Source organism: Tachyglossus aculeatus, chromosome 21, assembly GCF_015852505.1.
Source record: "Tachyglossus aculeatus isolate mTacAcu1 chromosome 21, mTacAcu1.pri, whole genome shotgun sequence".
Classification (NCBI taxonomy): Eukaryota; Metazoa; Chordata; class Mammalia; order Monotremata; family Tachyglossidae; genus Tachyglossus; species Tachyglossus aculeatus.
The window spans coordinates 10059717-10086131 of NC_052086.1; the positions used below are offsets into that span (position 1 = coordinate 10059717).

The 26415-nt window shown below is 56.9% G+C and overlaps 2 protein-coding genes across 3 annotated transcripts; one reads left to right on the forward strand and one right to left on the reverse strand.

Annotated features, from left to right (window-relative positions):
• Positions 1–259: 259 nt before the first annotated feature.
• Positions 260–20136, reverse strand: TELO2 (telomere maintenance 2). 2 transcript variants are annotated; one of them, XM_038763436.1, is made up of 20 exons: positions 19854–20136; positions 16447–16757; positions 15114–15182; positions 13719–13866; positions 12375–12477; positions 11636–11704; positions 11176–11317; positions 10878–11014; positions 10162–10241; positions 8737–8835; positions 7758–7846; positions 7075–7166; positions 6547–6663; positions 6279–6350; positions 5007–5198; positions 4268–4359; positions 3513–3612; positions 3075–3139; positions 2673–2788; positions 260–636 (listed from the first exon to the last, which is right to left on the reverse strand). In XM_038763436.1, exons 1-20 carry the CDS (start codon positions 20063–20065, stop codon positions 548–550), a joined length of 2394 nt encoding a protein of 797 aa, XP_038619364.1. In that variant the 5' UTR covers positions 20066–20136; the 3' UTR covers positions 260–547. The 2 variants fall into 2 exon arrangements, with proteins under 2 accessions (XP_038619364.1, XP_038619366.1); XM_038763438.1 differs by lacking the exon at positions 260–636 and adding an exon at positions 1877–2303.
• An 883-nt stretch (positions 20137–21019) lies between these two features.
• Positions 21020–25761, forward strand: PTX4 (pentraxin 4). Its single transcript, XM_038763558.1, has 3 exons — positions 21020–21433; positions 22892–23696; positions 25023–25761. The coding sequence occupies exons 1-3, from the start codon at positions 21296–21298 to the stop codon at positions 25652–25654; spliced, it is 1575 nt and encodes a 524-aa protein (XP_038619486.1). The 5' UTR covers positions 21020–21295; the 3' UTR covers positions 25655–25761.
• Positions 25762–26415: the final 654 nt, after the last annotated feature.

Below are 26415 nucleotides of genomic sequence, written 5' to 3' on the forward strand. Positions count from 1 at the left end.
GTTACGGCCCGGCCGCGGTGAAGAACCCCTCTGCATCTTTGCCCCCTTTCCCCTTGGTCCGTCAGAGCGAGTCCGCCGTCCGCCTCCTCCGATCTCCACCGGACTCCTCTCCCCGCTTTGACCGTGGAGCCCAATGGTCCTAGAGAGACAGTCCTCCTACCCCCCTCCCAGGGGGGACCCCCAAAACACGGACCCGGGGAGGGTGGATCCCGGGGAAAGGCCGGTGCCCGGTCGTTGTTTTCCAAAGAGGCAACGGCTGGAAGTCTTCCCTATATTTTTAGCCAAACGCTGGGACTTGCCAAAGCTATAAATAGCAGGTCCAGTGTGCCGGGGGCTGGGGAGGGGGCGGAGGGCGACGGCAGCGCGACCGGCCCTTCCTGCATCTGGACACTGAGTACCGGAGAGCGGCGGCGGGGATGGCCAGGAGTTGGCCGTCACTACAAAGCCCAGATGTCGGCCCGGGCTCCCGGCCCCCCACCGGCCGTGAGGGCTCGGGCCACCCGCCCGGCCTTCCTCTCGGCTCCTCTCTCCTGTATGCCGGGCCCCATCAGAGTTTCTCCTTCAGCTTCTCCATGAGCAGCAGCACCTGCACCGCCAGGCCCCTGCAGTCCCCATCCGGGTCCTTCTCCACCACGTCTGCAAAGGAGCACAGGGGCACGCTTCGCAAACACTCCTGCCCCGCGGTGGGTGGGGGATATGGCCCATGCCCCTGTTCTCTTTTTCACAAGTCCCCGGAGCGCACTGCGCTGCTCCCAGCTGGGAGGGCCAAGAGAAACAGAGGCCGGGAGGCTGAGGGAAGAGGCAGGACCCCCCTCTCGTTCCCTTAGGCCCCGGATGCTGGCTCGGACCGACGGAGGACCCCACGGCAGGGGAGAGGTGGCGGAAGTCGGCAACCTCAACCGGCCCCAAGAAGCCAAGGGTCTGATGGTGGAGCGGGCCAGCGTGGCCGCAGTCCAGGCTGGTCTGGGGGCCCCCCACCTGCCGGCCTCGGCCCAGGGGTCCATGCCCCGAGAGGTGCCCGGCCCTGGGAGAGCCCACCGCCAGGCCCAGAGCCCCCGGGTGGCCCGTGGGACAGTCAGGGAGGCCCCGGCAGCGCCGAGTGGCCATGGTGGGGGCGGAGGTGGTGGCTGTGGTGGCAGCTGTTATTTCAGGGGCCCAGAATGGGTTTCCCGACTCAAATCCAGGATGAACTCAGGATGTCAGCGCCGAGGGGGCCGGGGGAGGAAATCCTGTACGCATGAGCCATGTGCTCTGAGCCCAGGGCTCCGGGCTCGGCCCGTGACTCACGGCCGGGGAGGGGGCGATCGCTTGGCCCACCCGCCAGCCTGCCCCCACCCGGCCCACGGCCACCGGGGAGGAGCCGGGCCGGGGCCGGGACCCATCCGGCTCTCCCGAGGGAGATGGGTCTGGGGGCTCTGCCGCAATCAAACGGGTGAGCCGAGTTCTCCCTCTGCCCTCCACCCCGCACCCAGAGCTCCGGGAGGCTGGGTCCCTCCACCTGTCTGAGGTGGGGTGGGGGAATAACCCCCGACCCCAAGAGAGGGGAAGGGACCCCTACCTGGCCGGGAGGCCACAGAGAGGGACAACAGAGAAGCAGTGTGGCTTAGTGCCAAGAGCCCGGCCTCGGGAGCCAGAGGTCGTGGGTCCTAATCCCGACTCCCCGACTCGTCTGCTGTGTGACCTTGGGAAATCCACTTTACTTCCGGTGCCTCAGTTACCTCACCTACAAAATGGGGATTAAGACTGTGAGCCCCACATGGGACAACCTGATTACCTCATATCTACCCCAGCACTTAGAAGAGTGCTTGGCACAGGGAAAGCACTTAACGAATACAGTAATTATTACTATTATTAGTAGTAGTAGCATTAACGGGGAAGCGCTCATTGGTAGAAAACCGGAAGGCCCATGTTGGGCCTGGCCGAGAGAGGAAGGCACAGGAAGCCCCTTCGTGCTTATGGGGCCGCTCGGCCCACACTGCGCCCGAAGCCCACCTCCCCAGGGGAGGACCCTGGGCTCGGCAGCCAGCCAAGACCAGTCTTCACGCTCATTCTCCCCAGCTGCTTCTCTCAGCTCCCAAGCCACAAAAGCAACAACCCAAGGACAGATCCCAAGCCCAGAAGCGACAAACTGCCTCAGGCGGGCGGCGGGACCGCAGAGAGGGTCGAGGAGTTTCCCTGAGACCATCCCCCTCCGGACCCGGCAAGCGGACTGACCTTGGCCCCGGAGCGCCTCTTATGGAAACACGCTCCCCGTGGAGATAGGAAGCGGAGTCAGGGCCCCCGGGGCTAGAGAATTCCTCTCCCTGCAGGGTCAGGAGAGGCCCTTCCAGCAGGCCATATTAGCCTGACAAGGAGTCTGGCTGCGGACAGCCCTTGCCAGTCTCTATTTCACTTCAACAGTCGAGAAGGAACGTGGAAAACGAGGACAGAGCATGTATGGAAAAGGTGGCCAGTCGGTCTCACCCGTAAGGGTCTGCTGCTGCTGCTGGGCACAGTTCTGCCCACTTCCCGAGGGGTGCTCACCTGCTTGCCACCCCGTTTCCCCCTGCCTCTGCCCGTCCCTGGTCCCGCCAGAGCCTTCTTCCAGCTGGCTGAGAGTAGGGGGTGGGTGTCTCCACAGAGATTCGCTCCGAGGCCTGGTCCGCCCTATCCGCCCGCCCCTGGAGACTCACCCGCCAGCCAGGCCCTGGTCTCCAGGAGCTCATCCATCAGGTCTCCCAGCAGGCACGTGGCGGGGACGCTCAGGAGGGTGAAGGAGACGGCAGACAGGAGGCCCCTCCGCACATACCTACGGCACAGAAACCCCGGGCTCAGTCGGACACACACCCCCTGCCAGCCAGGGATCCGAACAGAGCCCGTTTGGTCAGGGAGGGTCCAGCTGGGGACCCTGAGTTGGGGGTCCCCTGCTCGGCCGTGTCAGCTTGGCCGTTCGGAGCTGGGGGCCGCCCCTCCACCCTCCTGGCCCGCCAGGGAGCCAGCTGGACTACAGGAGCAAGACTTCGTACTGAGTGCTTAGTACAGTGCTCTGCACACAGTAAGCACTCAATAAATACAAATGAATGAAAGACACTCACGCGTCAGTATGGTAACGGAGCGTCCACACCAACTCCAACAGCGCCTTCCCCATGGGCACGGCCGCCTGAAACAGACCCCGGTGCCCGTGAACCCCAAGTCCAGCCGCCCGGGCACACGCTCACGTGGCACTGACTCAGGGTGGCAATCTGAGAGGGGCGCCGGCCTAACTTGGGCGCTGCAGCGTATGCCCCTTATCTCTCCCCGGTCCCCCTTCTCCCGAGCCCAAAGCCCCTCAAGCCACCCCCCAACCCCTCCGGGCGGGGTCAGGGCGTACTCCCTCCTCGCTCCCCACCCCAGGCTGAATGGGGAGGAAGGGGCACAGATGACCGCCACCCCAAACCTCAGCCTGACACTCTGTCAGGGGTCTTGCCCCTCCTTGGCCCATCCCCGGGTCAGCGCCGAGATGGGCCCACCCCCACCATCAGCTCCTCCCTTACCGTGGTGTTGACCGCAAAGTGCATGAGGATCCCCAACGTGTGGACCAGCCTGCCCAGCACTAAGTGGTCGCCTCCCAAGAGGTCAAAGGTCGCCAGCGGTCTGCCACATAGAATGGTTGGTTTGGCTAAGAGAATGGGCGCTGACGGGGAGGCGGGGGGAGACCCGGCCCACTGTCTACGAGATAGTCCCCCAACCTCCTGTTCCGGAGGAGGGGAAGGTGACCCATTCACCGTCGGCCACCCAGGCCGCCCCGGGGACCCGTCGGCTGACCGGAGCTTGGAGCCTGGAGCAGGGTGGCCCCGGCAGCCGGCCGGTGGAGACGGAACGGCCAAGCCCCCTGGTGACCCGAGGGGGCCGGCAGCGGCCCTGGGCTCCCTTTCCACGGGCCAACGGCCACATCTCCGACACTCCACTCCCCTGCCTCGGCTGCCCAGGCTCTGCAGCCCTGTGGCCCTCTCTCCCCCAGCTGGCGGGAGACACCGGTGGGTGGGAGGAGGGGGAAGCGAAAGGGCTGCAGTTAAGCCCTCCCCACACAAGCTTGTGGTCCGCTCTGAAGCTAGCCCATCCCTTCCCGAGCCGTGCCTCCTGGCACCCAGCTCTGACTGCTCCCGGCCCCCGCCCAGTGACCAGGCTTCCAGAATCCTCTGCCCCGCAAGGAAGTCCAAGCCGTGGCCCGCCATCACAGTAACCCTCCCTCGGGGCCTCCTCCTCCTGGCTCGGTTCCCTCTCCCGGTCTCCCAGAGGCTGCCCTCACCTGTCGAAGCGCTGGATGAGGGGGAAGAAGAAACAGCCGGCCACGGCATTGAAGTCGTTGGGGACCGCCACTGGGTCTGGCCTGGACGGACCCTGCCGGGGGGGAGGGAGATACCCGCTGAGGGAACAAAACTCCTGAGACCGAGCTACCCTCACCTCTCCAGCCCCGGCTCCCGTGGGAAAAATTCTCAAACCGCTCACGGCTCCGAGACCGCCCCCAACTCATCCCTCCTCCCCATCACAGGCCTCCCTCCTTGATCCAACTGTGCAAACTCAGTTTAAAAGAGGATCAGCCTGGCCTACTAGACAGAGCGAGGGCCTGGGAGACAGAAGGACCTGGGTTCCAGTCCTGGCTCTCCCACTTGTCTGCTGCGTGACCTTGGGCAAGTCACGTCACTTCTCTAGGCCTCAGTGACTTCATCTGTAAAATGGGGATTAAGACTGTGAGCCCCACGTGGCACAGGGTCTGAGTCCAGTTTTATACCTACCCCAGCGCTTACAACAGTGCCTGGCACACAGTAAGCGCTTAATAAATACCATATAAAAAAAGATCGTCCCCCTAGGCCGTAAGCTCATGGAAAGTGGGGACTGTTTCTATCAAGTCTGCTGTACTGTATTCTCCGAAGCACTCAGTACAGTGCTCTGTACGCAGTAAGCACTCAATAAATGCAACTGATTGAAAGATTGGCGTTGGAAGAGGCTAGCACGATCCCCCAGTCTCCTCAGGGCCCCATCTTTACCTTGGCAAACCTGCGGGTCTTGCTTTGGATCCTCTGGTCCACAATTTTCCTCCAGGCCTCGGGGGTGCTGCTGCTGGGGTCAGAGGTCAGCTCTCCGGGCAAGGGCTGGATGCCGGCCTTCGTGGGGAGGGACTGCTGGGGCTTCTCTCTGGGGCTGGGGGCCGAGAGCTCCTGGGCTGCAAGAGCTAGCACCTGGGGGCGGAAGGGACGGGAGGGAGGATGAGGGAGGACGGGGGTCCAGGGTCCCCCAGAAGCCCCGGGGCTCTTCCGGACAGACTCCCTACACTGGGCCCCGAGGCGCTCTCCAAACCCAAGGTTGGGTTGCCTGAGGGACTCGAGGCCGCTCCACCTGAGGCCCGTAGGTGGAGGATAGAGAGGGGGCAGACACGGAACACACGACTGGGCACCTGACCGACCGTCACCGATAAGACGCGAGTCTGGGAGTCCCGGGAGCCTGGCCCTCATCCCAACTCCGCTTCCGGCCCACTGCCGCTTAGCCTCTCTGGGCCTCGGTTTCCTCGTCTGCAAAATGGGGCTAATCGGCCCTATCGTTTTCTTCAGAGGGTTCTCATAGCCACCATCCCGCTTCATCCCTACCCCGAATGGATACTGTGAGGACGAGATGAGATCGTGGATGAGGCAGCACCTTGAAGGAAATATCAGAGAGTTTCGTACCAATTCGAGGTCCCAGTAAGAACGCTAGTGACGGTAGAGGAGCAGTGTGGCCTAGTGGAAAGAGCCCGGGACTGGGAGTCAGAAGACCTGGGTTCTAAACCTGGTTCTGCCAGTTGCCTGCTGTGGGACTTTGGGCATGTCACTTCCTCATCTGTAAAACATAACTTTCATGCCTATTTTCCGTACTATTTTAAGAAGCAGCGTGGCTTGGTGGATAGAGCCTGGGCCTGGGACTCACAAGGCCCTGGGTTCTAATTCCAGCCCCGCCACGTGTCCGTGTGACCTTGGGTAAGTCACTTTTCTGCCTTTTCTGCCCTGCGGAGAGGTCTAAACACTCCCCCATCCAACCAGGCAGGGGCCCAGGGGGTACTTCTGGGGGTGCAGGTCTGACGGAGCCCAAGTCTCCACCGTGGGCAGTACCTCCTATTTCTCACCCCCCATTTCTGAGCCACCCAGCCAGTTTGCCCCCCACGAGGTCCTGTTGCTCTGTGTCTCCTGAGTGGCGGTAGGATGCAGACGGGGAGAGGGGTGGTGTTTCTCCTCTGGGACCCCACCCACCAACCAGGTCTCCCCCGCTTTTCCTCTCTGGGCACTCACGTCCAAGATGTCGATGCGCTGGCTGAGGCTGTAATTCAGAGCGGAGAACTGGGCGATCAGATACTGTGCCACCTACGGCAGACAGAACGGGGGAGACCGCTGATGCCCGGTGCCCCCAGGGACACCACTGGTGCCCCCCGCCCGGCCCCAGTTCCCTCCGCTGGAGGGAGGAGCCCTCTACCCCACGGGGACAGGGGCGGGGATGCCCCACTCCCCTTTGCCCCTGGCTGTCTCACCTGTGTGCCGCCCACCCCCCGCGGGCCCTCACCTGGACCGGGTCGGCGACCGTGACGGCCACGAGGGCTCTCTGCCGCAGCGAAGCAAACCCCTTCACGCAGGTCTTCTCCTCCAGGTGAAGCAGCACCTTGGCCAACTCCACGCTCACCTAAGGGGGACCCCAAAGGAATCCAGCCGCTCCATTAGAGTGGAAGCTCGCGGAGGGCAGGGCCCGTGGAGCCCGCCCCTGGCACAATCTTCCAAATGCTCGGGAAGGCGCCCAGAACTCTACCGGTGCTGGGCCTATACTACTGACCGACGGGGCCAACGACCAACCTGGTTCCTCGTTGGATGGGCCGGGGGGCTCCTTGGGGCCAGTGACGGCCATGAGCCCCGGATCAGACCCCATAAGGTCCGGAGACCGTGCCTGTCTTGGACACCTCCAGTGGGTTCTGCCCTCTCAGGGTCTCAACTGCCCCAGCGGAGCTCCCGATTCCAGGCTCCCTGACATTTCAGACCGCTCCCGCCGCTGGGGCTAATCCTGGGCAGCCAGCCCCCAACCCCCAGGCCCGGGCCCAACCTCTCTCGTGGTGGTTCGGTTCCTTCGGATCAGGCTCTCCAGAACCCTCAGCGCCGCTTCCCACCGTTCCATGTCTTCGGACGTCGTCAGCACTGCAGAAAAACCCAACGGCCCCGGCTGAGGACTGCGGCCCGGGACCCCGGGGCCGCCCTGGCTTAGGGATCGGGAGTGGGGGCCCACCGCCACCCTGCTAGGTCAAGAGGGCACCCCTCACCTCAAGACAGGAGCGAGGGGAGGACCAGGACAGGAGGAGGGAGAGAAAGAAAAGAGGGAGCGAGGGCAGGGACGGAGCAGCGAGACAGGACTCTGGGAACGAAGCTAAGCGTCAGCTTCCCTGGATTCATAATGTGCTTTTCACTTTGCACTTCAGTGGTGGGGGACCCTGGGGGACTCCCAGGAGGCGGGAGTTGGGTTCGAGGAGGGTGAGCGGAAGCGGCCCAGGGCAAGAGCTGGAGTAAGCAGGTACCCTGGTACCCCACAGGGCTCTTTACTGGGCGCCTGGGCCTTCCCTCGGCTGACTGATAAAAGCTGCTCCCCCCAGGAGACGCCCACCAAGTCCTCCCCTCAGGGCCAGCTGACGGGTGCGGGCCTGCGTGGTGGTCCTGGGAGCTCTTTCTTTCTCGTCCCAGGGACCGGGGGAGGGGGAGCAAACCCAGAGGCAGGGATCCCCAGAAGTCTCACACCTTCAAGACAGTCTCGGATGTACACGGGGACCTTCGTCGTCTTTAGCTCTTTGTCTTCGGACATGTCGTACGGCACGAACTCGTCGTCGCTGAGAAAGAGCACAGGGGAGAATATGGCCGGGGGGAGCCGGGGCGACCGAGAAGAAGTGCCGTGAGCCAGAACAGAGCTGCCGGACACTGAGTCGGAGGGTCGACCAGCAGGCCCGACCTCTGAGAGCCCGGGGGTCTGGGCCGGTTCAACGGGGCTCCGGATGGGACTGTGCGGCCACCGCTCATCAGCACCGGCTGAATCCGAGGCCAAAGAACCCCGACCGGCCCGGGCACTCCCAGGGCACCGCGGAGCAGGGCGGCTCCGGTCGAGGAGGGAAGGTACTGGCAGAGGGGCAAGGCGCAGGTGAAAATCTCCAAGAGCCCGGCCCCCTCCACCTGAGTTAGGAGTGATGCCTGTGAGGACGGGGACCCGCAATGGCTCTGGGACAAGTCAGGGGCGAGGGGCCGGGGGTCCCCTACGCCCCGAGACACCTCTGAGTTCGGAGGACTCACGGAGAACTCCGCAAGAGGTCATTTCACTAGGCAGCACGTACAGGCAACGTAACATACTGGCGTCCTATGGAATGACCCCGGGAGGATAAGGCCTCTCCGCCTTGGGGCAGCCCCGGCTCTGACCATCCTCTCGGCTCCGGAGGAAGTCCTCTGCTCAGGAGGCTTTTAGCAGGTGGAATCATCGATCAATCAATCAATGGTATTTATTGAGCCCTTACTGCAGGCAGAGCACTGAACTTAGCACTTGGGAGACTGCGATACTATAGAGACGCGATAAACACGAGCCAGGAGAGCTTTCCAATCGAAACCTCTTCGGCTCCTCAACCTGGCCCCGTTTCCCATCCCCGAATCCTCCAGGGGTCTTCCCACAGAGTCGGCCCACCCTTCCAAGATGGCCAGCCCCTGCTGTTCCACCCGGAGAGTTTTCCCTCCGTACCTGTCTAGTTCAGAGTCGCAGCTGTCCTCTGGGACTGGAGCCGGGGCTGGGCTTTTTTCCTGGTCAGCACTCTTTGTGACTTGAGATCCAGGATCTGGTCTGTTGGCAACAAGACAGATCGGTGCCGCTCCTCAGTGACCACCCTGGCACGTGGCCCACTGTGAGCAGGATGCTGGACCTGGGGCCGACCCTGTGGGTTGGGTACGAGAAGCAGCATGGCATTGTGGATACAGCACGAGACTGGGAGTCAGAAGGTCATGGGTTCTAATCCCCACTCTGCCACTTGTCTGCTTTGTGACCTTGGGAAAAATCACTCCACAACTCCGTACCTCAGTTCCCTCATCTGTAAAACAGGTATTGAGACCGTGAGCCCCCCATGGGACAGGGACTGCATCCTACCTGATTTGCTTGTATCCACTCCAATGCTTAGTAGAGTGCCTGACGTATAGCAAACCCTTAACAAATACCACAATTATTATTATTATTATGGGCCATGACAGAGCATGGGACCTGAGTTCCTGCTGTGGACACAGCACTGGCCCAGGGATTTAAAAGCATTCAACAGTAGTAAAAAAATCCAGTCCCTGCTCAAAGATCTATGCAAGAGCCTCTTTGGGGTGCAGGAAAAGACATTCTCCCAACCTGTTTTACTGGCTTCTCTTTTCGCTGCCCCATCTACGGCTCTAGCTTCTACCCCAGCTTAAATACGCTGGCATTACTAGTCAATGGGCAAACAAATCAGCCACCCACATAATAATAATAATGGTGGTACTTGTAAAGTGCTTTCTACCTGTCAAGTACTGTACTGAGCACAGGATAGACACAGGACAGTCAAGTTCCACATGGGATTCACAGTCTAAGAATGAGGGAGCACAGGTATTGAATCCTCATTTTGCAGACGAGGGAATTGAGGCCCGGAGAAGTGAAGTGACTTACCCAAGGACACACAGCAGAAAAGTGGCAGAGCTGGGATGAGAACGCAGGTCCTCTGACACCCAGGCCCGGACTCCTTCCAGTAGGCCTCGCTGTTTCGCATTTAAAGTAGACAACAATAAAAATAACTGGCATTTGTTAAGCGCTTACTCTGTGCCGGACACTAAACTAAGCGCTGGTGTGGATACAAGCAAATCAGGTTGGACACAGTCCCTGTCCCACATGGGGCTCACAGTCTTAATCCCTATTTCACAGCTGGGGCAACTGAAGCACAGAGAAATGAAGTGACTTGCCCGAGGTCACAAGGTAGCCAGGCGGCAGAGCCGGAATTAGAACCCAGGTCCTCATGGCTCCCAGGCCCGGGCTCTAACCACTAGGGTATGTTGCTTCTCTCAGAGGAGTCATGCACCCTGGAGGGGACACACATGCACGCACACTCTCTCCTTACACCCCTCCAAGGTAATGTGGGAAGGGGCCCACACCGCTTCTTACCCAGCCGATGGCGCGGCGCGATCAGAAGGCTGCATCCTGGCCAGGGACTGTAGCTCTCTGCTCTGCTCGTCCTCTTCGTACTGAAAGTTCAGCAGAACAGGGGGGCGGCTCCCAGTCAAATAAAGCGGAGGAGCTCCGGGGTCTGAGAGGCCACGGCGAGTCCAAACCCAGCCAGGGGCCCCAGCTCCATCCGGGAACGCCAAACTGGGACAAACGAGGCAGGGGGAGCTGGGAGTAGTGAACAATTGGGATCCCCGGGGCTGAGGGACTACCCTCTGTTCCTGCCCTCTGCTCCAGAGAGGGGGCACTGGGGCTTAGTGGAAAGAGCCCAGCTCTGAGTCTTAGTCCCCGCTTTGCCTCTAGAAGGTCAGCTACCCCATCATCGGGATGGACTGAGGATGCCAGTGCCAGGCACTGTACTGAACGCTCGGGGAAACACAACAGGAGCAAACCAGAGATTCCTGCTGCGTACACCATTAGCTCTGGGCTAGTTTCCTTCTCTGCAAAATAGGAACAGGACTCCCTGCCTCTCCCGGCCTCCCTGGGACAACGTGCAGGGAAAACCAGGCACCGGCAGGTTCAGCCCAGCGTCCGGCGGTAAGCTGCCACGCCCATCGGACCGAGCCAGTCCGCAGTGCCCGTGTTGGCTTCCCCCGCCGGGCGACGGGTCCTCGGCCCCTCCCAGAGGGGAGCCGCGTGGGCCTCCTCCTCCTCACCTGGAATTTTAGGCCGGGCCCCTCCGGGTGAAGGCGGGAGCTGAGGTTCTCGGCCACGATCATGCCCAGGCGCCGGACCTGGGGCAGGCTGCTGTCCAGGTGGCACTGTGCCCCTTCTGTCAGGCTGGCCAGCAGTTCTGGAAGGGTGGCAGGACGCTCTACAGTGAGCGGGGTCCCCCTCCCCGTCTCCCTCGCCTCTGCGGTCCTTGGAGGCCACTGATTCTCTGAGGCCCTCCGGGTGGCCCAAGGCCAGGAGGAGAGCCGCGCACCACCCCACCCGCACCGGGTTCTCCCTCACCTGCCCGGATGCTCTCCGTCTCAGCGTCCTTTAGGTGGGCGAGGCAGATGAGGATGGCCTTGCTGACATACAGCTGCTGTTCTACTGGGGAGTGCTTCACGGCGCTACTGCTAGCCCAGATCTCCAGGAGCTCCTTCAGCACCTGGCAACCCAGCGCCCGCTGCTACCAGGCCACGCCACCCCGGGACTCTCGCGGGCACCACCCCGACCCTGCAGTCCGCCCCCGCCTTCGGGAGGACTTAACCAGCCCCAGGCCCGACCCCCACACTCTGGGGCTGGTCTCCGCCAGGACGCACGTAGGTAAGTGGGGAGAACACGCTTAATTCCCGGGGAATCGGCAGGGTCACGGCGGCCTTCCGGCCCAGGAAGACAGGCCTCGCGTCACGGTGTCCTCCCCGGGATGCCCCGGCCCTGACGAGTCCAGCCGCACGGAGGGGTGGACGGCCTCGGCCGTGGTTACCTGAACCAGAAGCGGCCGCCGGAGGGAATCCAAGGCGAGGTATCCAAGGAGACTCTGCAGTCCTGTGGTCTGCAACAAAAGCCCCCGGGGCAAGGATAGGAATTCAGGAAGTTATCTCCGGCCCCTTCCCATAGATCTTTGCTTTTCACTTGAGCGACAGAGTCCGTCCCTAATTCCCCACTTGTATATTCTTCAGAGAAGCAACGTGGCCTAGTGGACAGAGCATAGGTCTGAGAGTCAGAAAGACCTGGTTCTAATCCTGGCTCCGCCACTTGTCTGCTATGTGACCTTGGGCAAGTCACTTCATTTCTCTGGGCCTTGTAAAATGGGGATATGATACATGTTGTATACATATTTATTTATTTATTTATTTATTTATTTATTATTTATTTATTTTACTTGTACATAGCTATTCTATTTATTTTATTTTGTTAGTATGGTTGGTTTTGTTCTCTGTCTCCCCCTTTTAGACTGTGAGCCCACTGTTGGGTAGGGACTGTCTCTATATGTTGCCAATTTGTACTTCCCAAGCGCTTAGTACAGTGCTCTGCACATAGTAAGCGCTCAATAAATGCGATTGATGATGATGATGATGTTGTCCCCTCCCCATTACTATGAGCCCCATGGTCCTGATTGTCTCAAGCAAGACACAAAATGAGGGCTGAACAAATACCACAGTTAGATTGATAACAATGAGGGCTGTCCTGTCAACCCCAGCCCGGCCCTCTGCGACCCTTACCGTGAGGCTGTACTGCAGGAACAACAACTTCCGGGTCACCACAAACTGCGCTTTCTTGTTCTTCACTACCAGGTTCCCCAGTACTCGAGACAGGACGTCGGCCCTGAGGGACACATCCAGGCAGGGGGGCTGGGCTCGGCCCAGGGCAATCTCGCCCAGAGAGTGGCCTCTCCCTCCCCCACCGCCTCGGGCGGACGCAAGGGCCAGGGAAGGATAGTCAAGGGAGCAGAGGAGAGAAGGGGACCCAGAAAGGAGCCTTGAGGGACCCCACAGATACGGGGTGAAAGGCAGAGGAGGAGCAATCACAGAGGTGAGAAGAGAACAGAAAGACCAAGATCAGATAGTGTCTCCAGAAGGACTGCGGGCCAGTGCCAAAGACAGGCAAGAAACCGAGGAGGATTAGGAACAGGGTGGCATCCATTCGATCTGCCAAAGAAGAGGTCACTGGTGTGACCTTAGAAAGTGCAGTGGAACAAAGAGAGTGGACACCAGACTGCAGAGGGTCGCAAAGGGGGAGGCGAGGCAGCGGGGAGATGGGACGCTAGCCGCAGGGTGCGGCGCGGAGGCATTAGTGCCTCCCATACTTCATGCTGCTGCCCGGATTATCTTTGTCCAGAAACGCTCTGGACATATTACTCCCCTCCTCAAAAACCTCCAATGGCTACCAATCAATCTGTGCATCAAGCAGAAACTCCTCACCCTGGGCTTCAAGGCTGTCCATCACCTCGCCCCCTCCTACCTCACCTCCCTTCTCTCCTTCTACTGCCCAGCCCGCACCCTCCGCTCCTCCACCACTAATCTCCTCACTGTACCTCGCTCTCGCCTGTCCCGCCATCGACCCCCAGCCCACGTCATCCCCCGGGCCTGGAATGCCCTCCCTCTGCCCATCCGCCAAGCTAGCTCTCTTCCTCCCTTCAAGGCCCTGCTGAGAGCTCACCTCCTCCAGGAGGCCTTCCCAGACTGAGCCCCTTCTTTCCTCTCCCCCTCGTCCCCCTCTCCATCCCCCCGTCTTACCTCCTTCCCTTCCCCACAGCACCTGTATATATGTATATATGGTTGTACATATTTATTACTCAATTTATTTATTTATTTATTTATTTTACTTGTACATTTCTATCCTACTTATTTTATTTTGTTGGTATGTTTGGTTCTGTTCTCTGTCTCCCCCTTTTAGACTGTGAGCCCACTGTTGGGTAGGGACTGTCTCTATGTGATTCCAATTTGTACTTCCCAAGCGCTTAGTACAGTGCTCTGCACATAGTAAGCGCTCAATAAATACGATTGATTGATTGATTGATTAGTGTTCTGGAGACAAAGTGGGGAGAGGGTGACGTGGTTTCTTACCCCGGAGCTGCTCGGACAAACCCAGAGACCACGGCTTCCATTGCGCTGTGTGGCACAGACTCCACCATCCGCCAACAGATCCTCTGCCAAATGCAGTCCGATTGGGTGAGCTCTGCCAAGCGAGGTGCCAGTGCTCCCAGGATCTCCTCTGTGGGGACGACAGATACCCCGGGGGGACCCCCCATCTGAGCACGCCAGACAGGGGTGCAGCGTTCCCAGAATCCCCTCGGCAAAAAGAACAGACGTCCCAGTGGGGGCACACATGAGCTCAACTCGGAAAATCCACCCTTTCCTCTCCATCCAAACTGCTACCACGTTAACACACTCATCCTATCCCACCTGGATTACCGCATCAGCCTCCCAGCCTCCTGTCTCTTCCAGTCCACATTTCACTCTGCTGCCCGATCATTTTTCTACAAAAACGTTCAGCACACATCACCCTGCTCCTCAAAAACCTCCAGTGGTTCCCCATCCATCTCTGTATCACACAAAAACTCCTCACCCTTTAAAGCAGTCCACCTTGCCCCCTCCAACCTCACCTCACTACTCTGTCTACAACCCAGCCCGCACTCTTCACTTCTCACTGTGCCTCGTTCTCGCCTATCTCGCCGCCGACCCCTAGCCCAAATCCTGCCTCTGGCCTGGAACGCCCTCCCTCAAATCTGACAATAATAATAATAATAATAATAATAATAATAATAACAATAATAATGACTGCATTTATTGAGCACTTACTATGTGCAAAGCACTGTTCTAAACGCTGGGGAGGTTACAAGGTGATCAGGTTGTCCCAATAAATACGACTGAATGAACAGGCACCACGGTCAACCCAGGGATGCAAACCCAGGTGTTCCTAGTTCAGGGGTGGGAAAGGCTGAGGCTGGACCCAGGATCACTACGGCCGGAGAATCACACCGGACCGGACCCTGGAACAGTCCGGTACGGGATTCAGACTGGTCTCTCCCTCTCACCAACCATGCCGTTCACCTGGCTCATCTTCCCCCGGCCCTCGGGGTCTTCTGGGGGTGGGCATGCAAACTGCACCCTTCCCTGGCCTTAACCAGAGAGGCTTTTGGGCCTGTGAGGAGGCCACCTTTGTTTCTGGCTTCCCAATGCCTCCTGAAGGTCTGCAGCTGGACCAAGTGGGCAATGAGCCCAGAAAGATCCTCGACAGTCTCTCTCTTCGGAGAGGGTAGGGTAAGAAGCCTCGGTCTCCGGGGACTTCTCCAGGCTCTCTACTTGCCTCAGAGAAGGCGGAAAGCCAGAGCCTTCAACCATTTTGTCTTTCATCCTGACGAAACTAAGCCAAAGAGCCCACGGCAGGGAAGGGCAGGCCTCCGTGCCAGCCTTCCACCCCTCGTCGTCCCCCAGGAGAAGGGATTACACATTACTCACTTTGCCTCCCGTGGACACAGACCTTGCCCAGGACCTGAGACACGAAGGAGATGGAACAGTCCAGACCACCTGGGGAGAAAGGAGAAGGCAGAAGCTGAAAAAGGAAACAGCAGCACAATAGACAGTCCACAGCTCTTCGACGCGACAAGGGAATGTCTCTACCACCTGTTATACTGTACTCTCCCAGGCGCTTAGTACAGTGCCCTGCACCGCTCAGTGCCCAATAAATACCACTGATTGATTGACTGATGACCCCTAAGAAAGTTCTTTGTTCTTCTGGAAATACCCAGCATCCCAAGTCTTCTAACTCTAGGTGGAAAAGGCCTCCTTTAGAAAAAGGATAATAATAATAATATAAATAGTAATTGCGGTATTTGTTAAGCACTTTCGACATGCCAGGCGCTGTACTGAGCACTGGGGTGGATACAAGCAAATCGGGTTGGACACATTCCCTGTTCCATGTGGGGCTCACAATCTCAATCCCTATTTTACAGAGGAGGTAACTGAGGCTCAGAGAAGTGAAGTGACTTGCTCAAGGCCACCCAGCAGACCAGTGACGGAGCCGGAATTAGAACCCATGACCTTCTGACTTACAGGACCACGCTCTATCCACTACACTGTGCTGCTGGAAGGCCAGAGACCCTCGTCCCTAATCCCAGTTTTGCCACCGGTCTGCTGTAGCCACCTCAGGCTAGTCCCTTACCCTGTCTGAGCCTCAGTTTCCTTATTTTGAAAATGGGGATAAGATGCGTGCTCTCCAACTGTGAGCTCTGGGTGGGCCAGGGGCGTAATCCAACTGATTGTCCGCCCCATCAGTGCATACAGCGCTTTGACGCTGAGAGGGCGCTTAATAAATTTCATCATTATGATAAGGAGAGGCTCGAGAAATTATACGCTCACCAGTGGTGGGGGAGTGGGGACAGGAGCCGTCTGGTCCCTAGCCAGCCCCCAGACCTTCCCTAAGCCCTCCTTTCCTTTCTCCCACTCCCTCCTGTGTTGCTCTGACTCGCTCCCTTTATTCATCCCCCCCTCCCAGCCCCACGGCACGTACGTCCATACCTGTCTATTTATTTATATTGCTGTCTCCCCCTCTAGACTATACACTCTTTGAGGGCAGGGAACGTGTCTGTTTACTGTTATACTGTCCCCTCCCGAACGCTCAATACAGTGATCTACACGCAGTAAGCGCTCAATAAATACAACTGACTGAGTTTGTGCTACGGCAAACTCCCAGGGGCAGCTGTCCTGGGCAAAGATCTTGCCTGCCCTCCCTCTCCCTTCCCGTTATCAGAAGATATTTTTTCGAGCGAAGGCAGGGCTCCTCCGCTTTTACCTCGGAGGGAGTCCGAGATCCTGTGCAGCGCCTGCAGAATCTCCCCCCCCAGGAACGGGAAGTAATTCTGGGGGAGGAACAGGGCCAGGCTTCCCTTCTGCAGCCGGTTGCTCAGGTGATCCGGGAGGCCCACGACCTTGTGGAGCAACGTCTCCTGTAGGCGCGACGAGTCAGGGGGTCCCTCCTGCTGCGGCCCCAGTGACCCCTGCTGCTGCTGCTGACCACACAGCTCCCACAGCAGAGCGGCCATCCGGCCCCTCTTCAGGAACTCCGCCAACACGTCCACCACCTTCGTCAGGCGGAAACAGGGCCTGGAAGAAATCGTTTGGTCATGGATTCGCGGGAATGGCCGGGCGCTCTCTGGGTGCAGAGCGCTGGGCTGAGCACTTGGGAGAGTATAACAGCACATCGATGGGGTTTATTGAGGAGGCCCGCTGTGGGCAGGGAACGGGCCTACCAACTCAGAAGGAGTGTGGTGTAGTGGACGGGGAACGGGATTGGCGGTCAGAAGGACCGGGTTCTAATCCCAGCTCTGCCACTTGTCTGTTGGGTGCCCTGGGGCAAATCAACTCACTTCTCTGTGCCTCAGTTACCTCATCTGAAAAATAGGCATTAAGACTGTGAGCCCCACGTGGGACAACCTGATGACCTTGTATCTACCCCGGTGCTTAGAACAGTGCTTTGCACATAGCAAGCGCTTAACAAATACCATCATTATTATTATTACCTCTAGACTGCAAGCTCATTAAGGCCACGGAATGTGTCCGCTAATTCTGAAAACCAGAGCGGCTCCACCATTTACGCTGGGCAGGGCCGAGAAGGGAAGGAACAGGATAGGCATATAATCAATTAATGACATTTACTGAGTACTTACTGTTTGCGGAGCACTGTACTAAGCACTTGGGAGAAAACAATATAGGTGGTAGACCTGATGCTTGCCCTAATGGGGCTGGTTATCATTAATCATTAGAGTCAGTTGCCTCCCTGTAATTTATTTGAATGCCTGTCTTCCTTGCTAGACTGGAAACTCCTTGAGGACAGGGAATCACATAATAATGATAATGGCATTTATTAAGTGCTTAGTATGTGCAAAGCACTGTTCTTACTGCTGGGGAGGTTACAAGGTGATGAGGTGTCCCATGGTGGGCTCACAGTCTTAATCCCCATTTTCCAGATGAGGGAACTGAGGCACAGAGAAATTAAGTGACTTGCCCAAAGTCACACACCTGACAATTGGCGGAGCCGGAATTTGAACACAGGACCTATGACTCGAAAGACCGTGCCCTTTCCACTGAGCCACGCTGCTTCTCATCTGCTGACCCTAGAGTCTTCTCCCAAGTTTTTAGTACAGTGCTCTGCACACAATAATTGTTCACTAAATAAAAGTGAGTGATTCTCATGCTCCCCTAAATTCCAGCCCCAACACTGACAATTGAGCGCTTCCTGGGTTGCAGGGGTCTGTACTGAGCGCTTGGGAGAGGCCAACATAGACTTGGTAGGCACATTCCCCATCGAAAACGAGTTACAGCGTAAGGGGAGAGACAGACACTAATAAAAATAAGTTACAGATCAAACATATAAGTGCTGCGGGGCAAATATCAAGTACTCATTTTATTTTACCATTCCAAAGCTGTCCATCACCTCGCCCTCTCCTACCTCACCTCCCTTCTCTCCTTCTCCAGCCCAGCCTGCAAACTCCACTCCTCTGATGCCGCTAACCTCCTCACTGGGCCTCCTTCTCGCCTGTCCCATCGTCGACCCCCAGCCCACGTCGTACCTCTGGCCTGGAATACCCTCCTTCCTCACATCCGCCAAACTTGCACCCTTCCCCCCTTCCCCCCTTCAAAGTCTTAATGAAGGCTCACCTCCTCCAAGAGGCCTTCTCAGACCTCCTCCTCCCTTCTGCATCGCCATGACTTGCTCCCTTTGCTCTTCCCCCCTTCCCCGCCCCACGGCACTAATGAAAATTTATATATATATATATATATATAAATGACTAGATGACTAGAAAATTTATATATATATATATACCATTTTATAACAATTATAACGATGGCACTTTTTAAGCATTTACTATGTGCCAAGCACTGTTCTAAGCACAGGGGTAGACACAAGGTGCCCCACTTAGGACCTCGTTACCTTGGATCTACCCCAGTGCTTGGAACAGTGCTTGGCACCTACTAAGTGCTTAACAAATATCATCGCTATTATCATTACAAGGTAATCAGGTTGTCCCACATGGGGCTCACAGCCTTAATCCCCATTTTCCAGATGAGGTCACTGAGGCCCAGAGAAGTGACTTGCCCAGTCACACAGCGGACAAGTGACGGACCCGGGATTAGAACCCACAGCTTCGGACTCCCAAGCCCGGGCTCTTTCCACCAAGCCATGCTGCCTCTTTTATTACTTACATTGATGTCTGCTTTTTCGTATTGATGTTTTGATGCTTTTTACTTGTATCGATGTCTGCCTGCCCCCTCAGACTGTGAGATCGTTGTGGACAGGGACTGTCTCTCTTTATTGCTGTATTGTACTCTCCCAAGCACTCGTAATAATAATAATTGAGGCATTTGTTAAGTGCTTACTATGTGCCAAGCACTGTTCTAAACGCTGGGGTAGATACAGGGTAATCAGGTTGCCCCACGTGGGGCTCACAGTCTTCGGGAAGCAGAGTGGCTCAGTGGAAAGAGCCCGGGTTTAGGAGTCGGAGGTCATGGGTTCTAATCCCGGCTCTGCCGTTTGTCAGCTGTGTGACTTTGGGCAAATCACTTAACTTCTCTGGTCCTCGATTACCTCATCCGTAAAATGGGGATGAAGACTGTGCCCCACGTGGGACAACCTGATCACCTTGTATCCTCCCCAGCACTTAGAACAGTGATTTGCACGTATCAAGTTCTTAATAAATGCCATCATTATTATTATTCATCCCCATTTTCCAGATGAGGTATCTGAGGCCCAGAGAGTAATAATAATTATAATGGCATTTGTTAAGCGCTCAATATGTGCCAAACCCTGTTCTAAGCGCTGGGGAATACACGATGATCAAGGTGTCCCACATGGGGCTCAAGTCTTGATCCCCATTTTACAGATGAGGCAACTGAGGCCCAGAGAATAATAATAATGGCAATTATTAAGCACTTACTATGTGCAAAGCACTGTTCTAAGCGCTGGGGAGGTTACAAGCTGATCAGGTTGTCCCCACCTGGGGTTCACAGTCTTAATCCCCATTTTCCAGATGAGGTAACTGAGGCCCAGAGAAGTGAAGTGCATTGCCCAAAGTCAGTCAGGTGCCAAGTGGCGGAGTCGGGATTTGAACCCACGACCTCTGACACCCAAGCCCGAGCTCTTGGCATTACACCCAGTCGGCGCTCAATAAATACGACTGGGCGAATGAAGGTCGGGCTCACCCCGGGGCGGCGGCGACGGCCTCCATGAGCACGAGGAAGGCTTGGTCGGCGGGGCCTTCCAGGAAGAAACTGCCCCACAGTCCCTCCAGCTGCTGCCCGGGCCAGTCGGGGGTCAGCCGGCTGACCAGCCCCCGCAGAAGGCCGGAGAAATGGAGGGGAGCGGGCCCCGGGCCCCCCAAGTGTCGCCTCAGGGCGCTCAGGGCGGCCGCCATTTGGGCCCCATCGCCAGCAGCCAAGGCCTCCTCAGCTTCCCGCGCCTCGCGCTCCACTTCCGGTGGCGCCGCCGCCATCTTCCCTCGATGACTAGACAAAATCTCCTCAGGCCGCCCGCATCATCCCGGAGATGCATCCGAGGCCGCTGATTGGTCCGCGCTTCCGAGGGGGTTTCCTCTCCGGCGCGTCCGATTCGTCATCCTCCTTATCCCCGCCCTCCGCGCGCGAACCGGCGCCGCCGATTGGTCCCCCTCGCCCAGTCTTGCCGCTCTGCGTCCCGCACGACGTCCCGGAGTCGCCGATTCGTCACGGGGTTTTCGCGCTAAATCGCCTGTCACGATATCCAGGGCGGGGACGGGGCTTTGGTCGTTTCCTCGTTGCATTTTATTTTTATCATTTGGGGTTTTTTTTTTCGCTTTCCTGTGTGAGCGTGACGAATCTGCGGATCCCAAATTTGAATTTGTTAATAATAATGGCAGTTGTTCATTCATTCAGTCGTATTTATTGAGCAATTATTGTGTGCAGAACACTGTACGAAGCGCTTGGGAAGTACAAGTTGGCAACATATAGAGACGGTCCCTACCCAACAGCGGGTTCACAGTCTTAGAAGTGCTTACTATGTGCCAAGCCCTGAATAGATCAGTCAATAAATAAATTAGATATATAGTTATATAATAATAATGATGGTATTTGTTAAGAGCTTACTATGTGCCAAGCACTATTCTAAGCGCTGGGGTAGATACAAGGTTAGAGAAGCAGCTTGGCTCAGTGGAAAGAGCCCGGGCTTTGGAGTCAGAGGTCATGGGTTCAAATCCAGGCTCCGCCAATTGTCAGCTGTGGGACTGTGGGCAAGTCACCTCACTTCTCTGGGCCTCAGTTACCTCATCTGTAAAATGGGGATTAGAACCCAGATCCTCTGATTCCCAGGCCCGGCCTCTTTCTCCTAGGCCACGCTGCTTCTCCAGGAAAGAACTTGATTGCGGTTTAAAACCAGCCTCCAAGGAACGTCCGTGGAGCCTGCAGATCTCATCTGTCCGGGATAAACCATGGAGGAAAAGACAGAAACCCCAGACAGGACGTGGGATGGAGACGGAGAAAAACAGGCCAAGCTGAGGAGGTGGGGACGGGAAGTGAGATGGGTAAAACAGACCATTTCTCAGCCCGCTTCACTTTTGCTCTCGTTCAAGGGCTACTGAACAGTCCCCCGAAATCTAGCTCCCCTTTTCAGAATGTGCTGGGGCTCCATTTTAATGCCTGCAGGCCTTATTCTGCTTCTGCTTCCTCTCTGCCCGGAGAGTGGGCCAACGGCAACAGGGATGCAGAGGAAACCACCGTTCCTTGAGAGACTGCGAAGGCTGGAGGAACAGGTGAGCGGACGCTGTCTTTGGGACAGTGATTTCTTCCAATCTTTGAGACAAACTCTGCAATTGCAAACCGATTTATCAATTAATAGGCTTTCTTTGGCACCTACTTAGAGCCCTGTTGGAAGCGCTTGGGAGAGTACTGTAGAATTAATCGATATTGTCAACTCCTTGAGGGCAGGGATAGTATATATTTACCCTATTAATAATAACAATAATAATAATAATGGCATCTGTTAAGAGCTTACTCTGAGCCAGGCACTGTACTAAATGCTGGGGTGGATACAAGCAAATCGGGTTGGACACAGTCCCTGTCCCATGTGGGGTTCACAGTATCAATCCCCATTTTAAAGGTGAGGTAACTGAGACACAGACAAGTGACTTTTCCAAGCAGTGGAGCCGGAATTAGAACCCATGACCTTCTAATTCCCAGGCCCCTGCCCTATCCACCATGCCGTGCTGCTGTCCCTTATTGTCTTTTTGTTAAGCACTTACTATGTGCCAAGCACTGTACTAAGCACTGAGATGGAAACAGGATCATCAGGTCCCACACGGGGCTCTCCCAAGTGCTTAGTACAGTGCTCTGCACACAGTGAGCACTCAATAAAGACATGGGCAGGAGACCTAGAAGTCCAACTTTCCATTATGAGTTAGGGAGTGGGCAGGGGGCTGGGACTTTAAGGCAGAGGAGGAAAACAGGCTTTGAGGGGCTAACAGGCCCCAAAACCTCCATTTTGGGCCTCTTTGGCCCGGACTGGAAACTCTCTCTACTAGACTGTAATTTCTGGAGGGCACGGATCATGTCTGCCAACTTTATTGTACCATACTTTCCCAACTTATTGAGCGCTTATTGTGTGCAGGCCACTGGACTAAGCGCTTGGGAAAGTGTGGTACGATAGAGTTGGTAGGCATGATCCCTGCCCTTGGGGAGTGATAATCTAGTGGAGAATTTCTGGTCAGGGCTAAAGAGTCCCAAAATGCACTTGGGAGAGTACAATATAACAGGCACATTCCCTACTCACAATGAGCTTACAGTCTAGAGGGGGAGACAGACATTAATATAAATAAAAAAAGTTTGGATTGTATATAAGAGCTGTGGGGCTGGGAGGGGGGATGAATAAAGGAAGCAAGTCAGGGCAACGCAGAAGTGAGTGGAAGAAAAGGAAAAGAGGGCCTCTTGGAGGAGATGGGCCTTCAATAAGTCTTCAAAAGGGATTTGAGGAGGGATGTCTGTCGGATTTGAGGAGGGAGGGAGTTGAGACTAAAGGCAGGACGTGGGCGAGAGGTCGGCAGCGAGGTAATAATAATAATGATGGCATTTATTAAGCTCTTACTATGTGCTCAGAGGTCTCGAGCAAGAAGGCTCTTTCCCCAGAGGCCTTTTGGAGACCAGGATTCCAAACCCGATGCTCGTCAGTGGCCAGAGCCCAAGGCGACTAAGACCCCCGCATCTCTTGTTTGCAGTTCCGGCGTTTCCGGGAGGCAACCCTGACCCACCTCCAGAGGATCACGGCCAACTACAACGTTTCCTACAACGTCGACACCCGCTTCCAGAACCTGACCGACGGACACCGCGCCATCGCCTCCACCCTCAGGGAGGCCCAAGCGGCGGCCCAGGCTGACCGGAAGCACCTGGAGACCTGGAAAAGGAAGGTGGAGAAGAGGACCAAGGTGGTGCGCTTGAAGCTGTCAGCCCTGGAAGCTTCCCTGGAAGAAAGGGGCAGGCAGGGGGAGCGGCAAGAGAAAGAACGGGAGGAGCAGAGGACCGCCTTGTCCAATCTCACGGGGACCCTGGTGAGAGACATCGGTGCCCTGTGGGCCGATGGGAATGAGATAAAGAGGGAACTGCGGGAATTCCAGGCTGGGATGCAAGGGCAAGAGGCCAGGCTGGGAGCCCTTGAGGAGCAGATGCGGAGAGGCGAGCCGGGTGGAATCCTCTCTCAGGCCCCCCTCCCTGCCACCGAGGTCGGGGACCAGGCTTCGCCGGAAAAGCAGGCCGGACCCCAGGACGGTCACCAAGAGAAGCACCCGCCGCGCCCCACGAAGGGACAGATGGCACCCCGGAACAGGAAGAGACCTCGGCCAGGCAGACGCCAACCCGGCTCCCTGGCCGACGCCAAGGACATCCTCCAAGATTCCCGGTCACCAAAAGCGGAGAAGGAGCTGGAGCGGGCCACTGATGGACCCCGTTTAGCCGGGGTGGCTGAGAAGAATGACAGCCGGCTAAGGGAACGGCAGCTCCCGCCACATCCCCAGAAACCTGGATCGAGTGAGTATATTCCCTCTCTTCGTTTCCTGGGATTCATTCATTCGATTGTTCATTCAGTCATGTTTATTGAGTACTTACCGCGGGCAGAGCACTGTACTAAAAGCTTGGGAGAGTAGGGTATAGCAATGAACAGACACATTCCCTGCCCGCAATGAGCTTTCAGTCTAGTGGGGTGACCTGGTGGAAAGAGGGGGCTCCAGAAGTGTTCCCTAGAATCCAGGGTTCAACTTTTCCTCGGGACAAGGGTGACAGGAGATGGCTGTCACCCCCCGAGCTGTGTGAGCCTGCCTCCCGGCCTCTCTCATCTCCGTGTCATTGGGAGTTTCTATTCAGGAAAGGCCCCAGGGACAACTGTCTGGCCTACTCCTTCCTGATGTATTTCTTTATGGTATTTATTAAGTGCTTACTATGTGTCAAGCACTGTACCAAGCGCTGGGGTAGATACAAGCTAAGCGGGTTGGACACGGTCCATGGGGCTCATGGTTTCATTCTCCATTTTGCAGATGAGTTAACCGAGGCCCAGAGAAGTGAAGTGACTTGTCCAAGGTCACACAGCAGACGTGGTGGAGCTGGGATTAGAACCCTGGTCCTTCTGACTTTCAAGCCCGTGCTCTATCCACTAGGCTCTGCTGCTTCCTTGAAACTTAACCCCTACCATCTGGAAAATGGCCCGGCTTCCTTTTCACCCCCACACTCAGAATGAGAAAAGCTGAGCCCTGGGGCCAGGATGTTGGAGATTCACTTGAGAGTGGTGATTTTAAGGGATAAAAATGGTTTCATGCACCGTATTGAGCCTTAAGGGGATGGGCATGTGCCATCTCACACCTTAGAGATGCAGCGTGGCACAGAGGAAAGAGCCCGGGCTTGGGAGTCAGAGGTCATGTCTTCTAATCCCTGCTCTGCCACTTGTCAGCTGTGTGACCGTGGGCAAGTCACTTTACTTCTCTGGGCCTCAGCTACCTCATCTGGAAAATGGGAATTAAGACTGTCAGCCCCATGTGGGACAACCTGATTACCTTGTATCCCCCTCAGCGCTTAGAACGGTGCTTGGCACATAGTAAGCACTTAACAAATGGCATCATTATTATTATTATTACTCAGAAAAGTATATGTGACACAGGGGGACCAGAAATAGTCATTTTCTCTCTCTCTCTCTCTCTCTCTCTCTCATATTGTAATATTCATTCACTCATTTATTGAGCACTAAGCGCTCGGGAGAGTACTGTGCAACAATAAACATATCCATTCCCTGCCCACCACGAGCTTACGGTCTAGAGGGAGGGAGACAGACGTTAACCCCACAACTCTTCCTCCCTCCACCTCCAGTGTGCAACGTGGGGCCCGTGCTGGTTTTCCCCAACTCGTCACCCGAGAATGCGGTCAGCTTCGGGCCAGGCTTCCCAGCCGGGCTGCGGGAACTGTCCGTCTGCGGCTGGATCCGCACCCCGTCCGCCCGCCTGGGCACCCTCCTCTCTTACACCACGGAAGACAACGCCAGCGAGCTGGTGGTCCGCGGGGCGGATGTGCCAGGCCCCGGCTCCGTCCGCTTGGTGATCGGGGACCCGGCGTCCCGGGACCTGCCGGCGGGGCCGCTTCTGGACGACCACTGGCACCACATGTGCCTCATCTGGGCCTCCCAGCAGGGCAGGTACCGGTTCTACGTGGACAGGAGACTCGTGGCCACGGGCTCCAGGTTCCGGGAAGGCTACGCGATCCCCCCCGGCGGGTCCCTGGGGCTTGGGCGGGAGCCGGACGGAGTCGGGGGCCCGTCGGAGGCTTTCGTGGGGAGCTTGGCCGGCTTTTCTCTGTGGGACCGGGCGCTGGCCCCCGGGGAGGTCTCGAACGTGGCGATGGGCCAGGGGGTCCCGCCACGCCCCATCCTGACCCCGGCTGATGCTCTGACCCTTAGTGGATCCGTGTGGAGGGTCAACTGCACCTGCCTGGACCACTGCCCATGACTCGGACTGGCGGCCTTGGGCCACCACCTCCAGCCAAGCCCGGGCCCTTACCGCAGCCCGAAGGAACACTTGGCTGAGCCTCCTGATCTGGCCCCAGCCCTTAATAATCGTGGTATTTGTTAAGCGCTCACTGTGCACCAGGCACTGTGATAGTCATAAATAATAATAGTTCTTGTTAAGCACTTACTATGTGCCAAGCACTGATCTAAGCACTGGGGTAGATACAAGTTAGTCCAGTCAGACACAGTCCCAGTCCTCCATACGTCTCACGGTCTTAATCCCCATTGGACAGATGAGGGAACCGCGGCCCAGAGCGACTAGCCTAAGGTCACACAGCAGATGTGTGGCAGAGGCAGGATTAGAACCCAGGACCTTCTGACTCCCAGGCCCAAGCTCTATCCATTACGCCATACTGCTCCTACTGGCCTTGCTGCTTCTAGGCTTCTTTCCTAGCTAGGCCCAATGGCCCACCTCATCCAAACGCTAGCCAGCTCCCCATTACTTCTACCCACTCTATAATTTTTTTCATGGCATGTGTTAAGCGCTTACTATGTACCAGGCACTGTACTAAGCTCTGCGGTGGATACAAACTCTTCAGGTTAGACACAGCCCCTGCCCAATGTGGGGTTCACAGTCTTATTCCCCATTTTCCAGATGAGGGAACTGAGGCCCGGAGAAGTGAAGTGACTTGCCCAAAGTCCCACAGCAGACGAATGGCGGAGCTGGGAATAGAACCCAAGTCCTCCTGACTCCCAATTCTG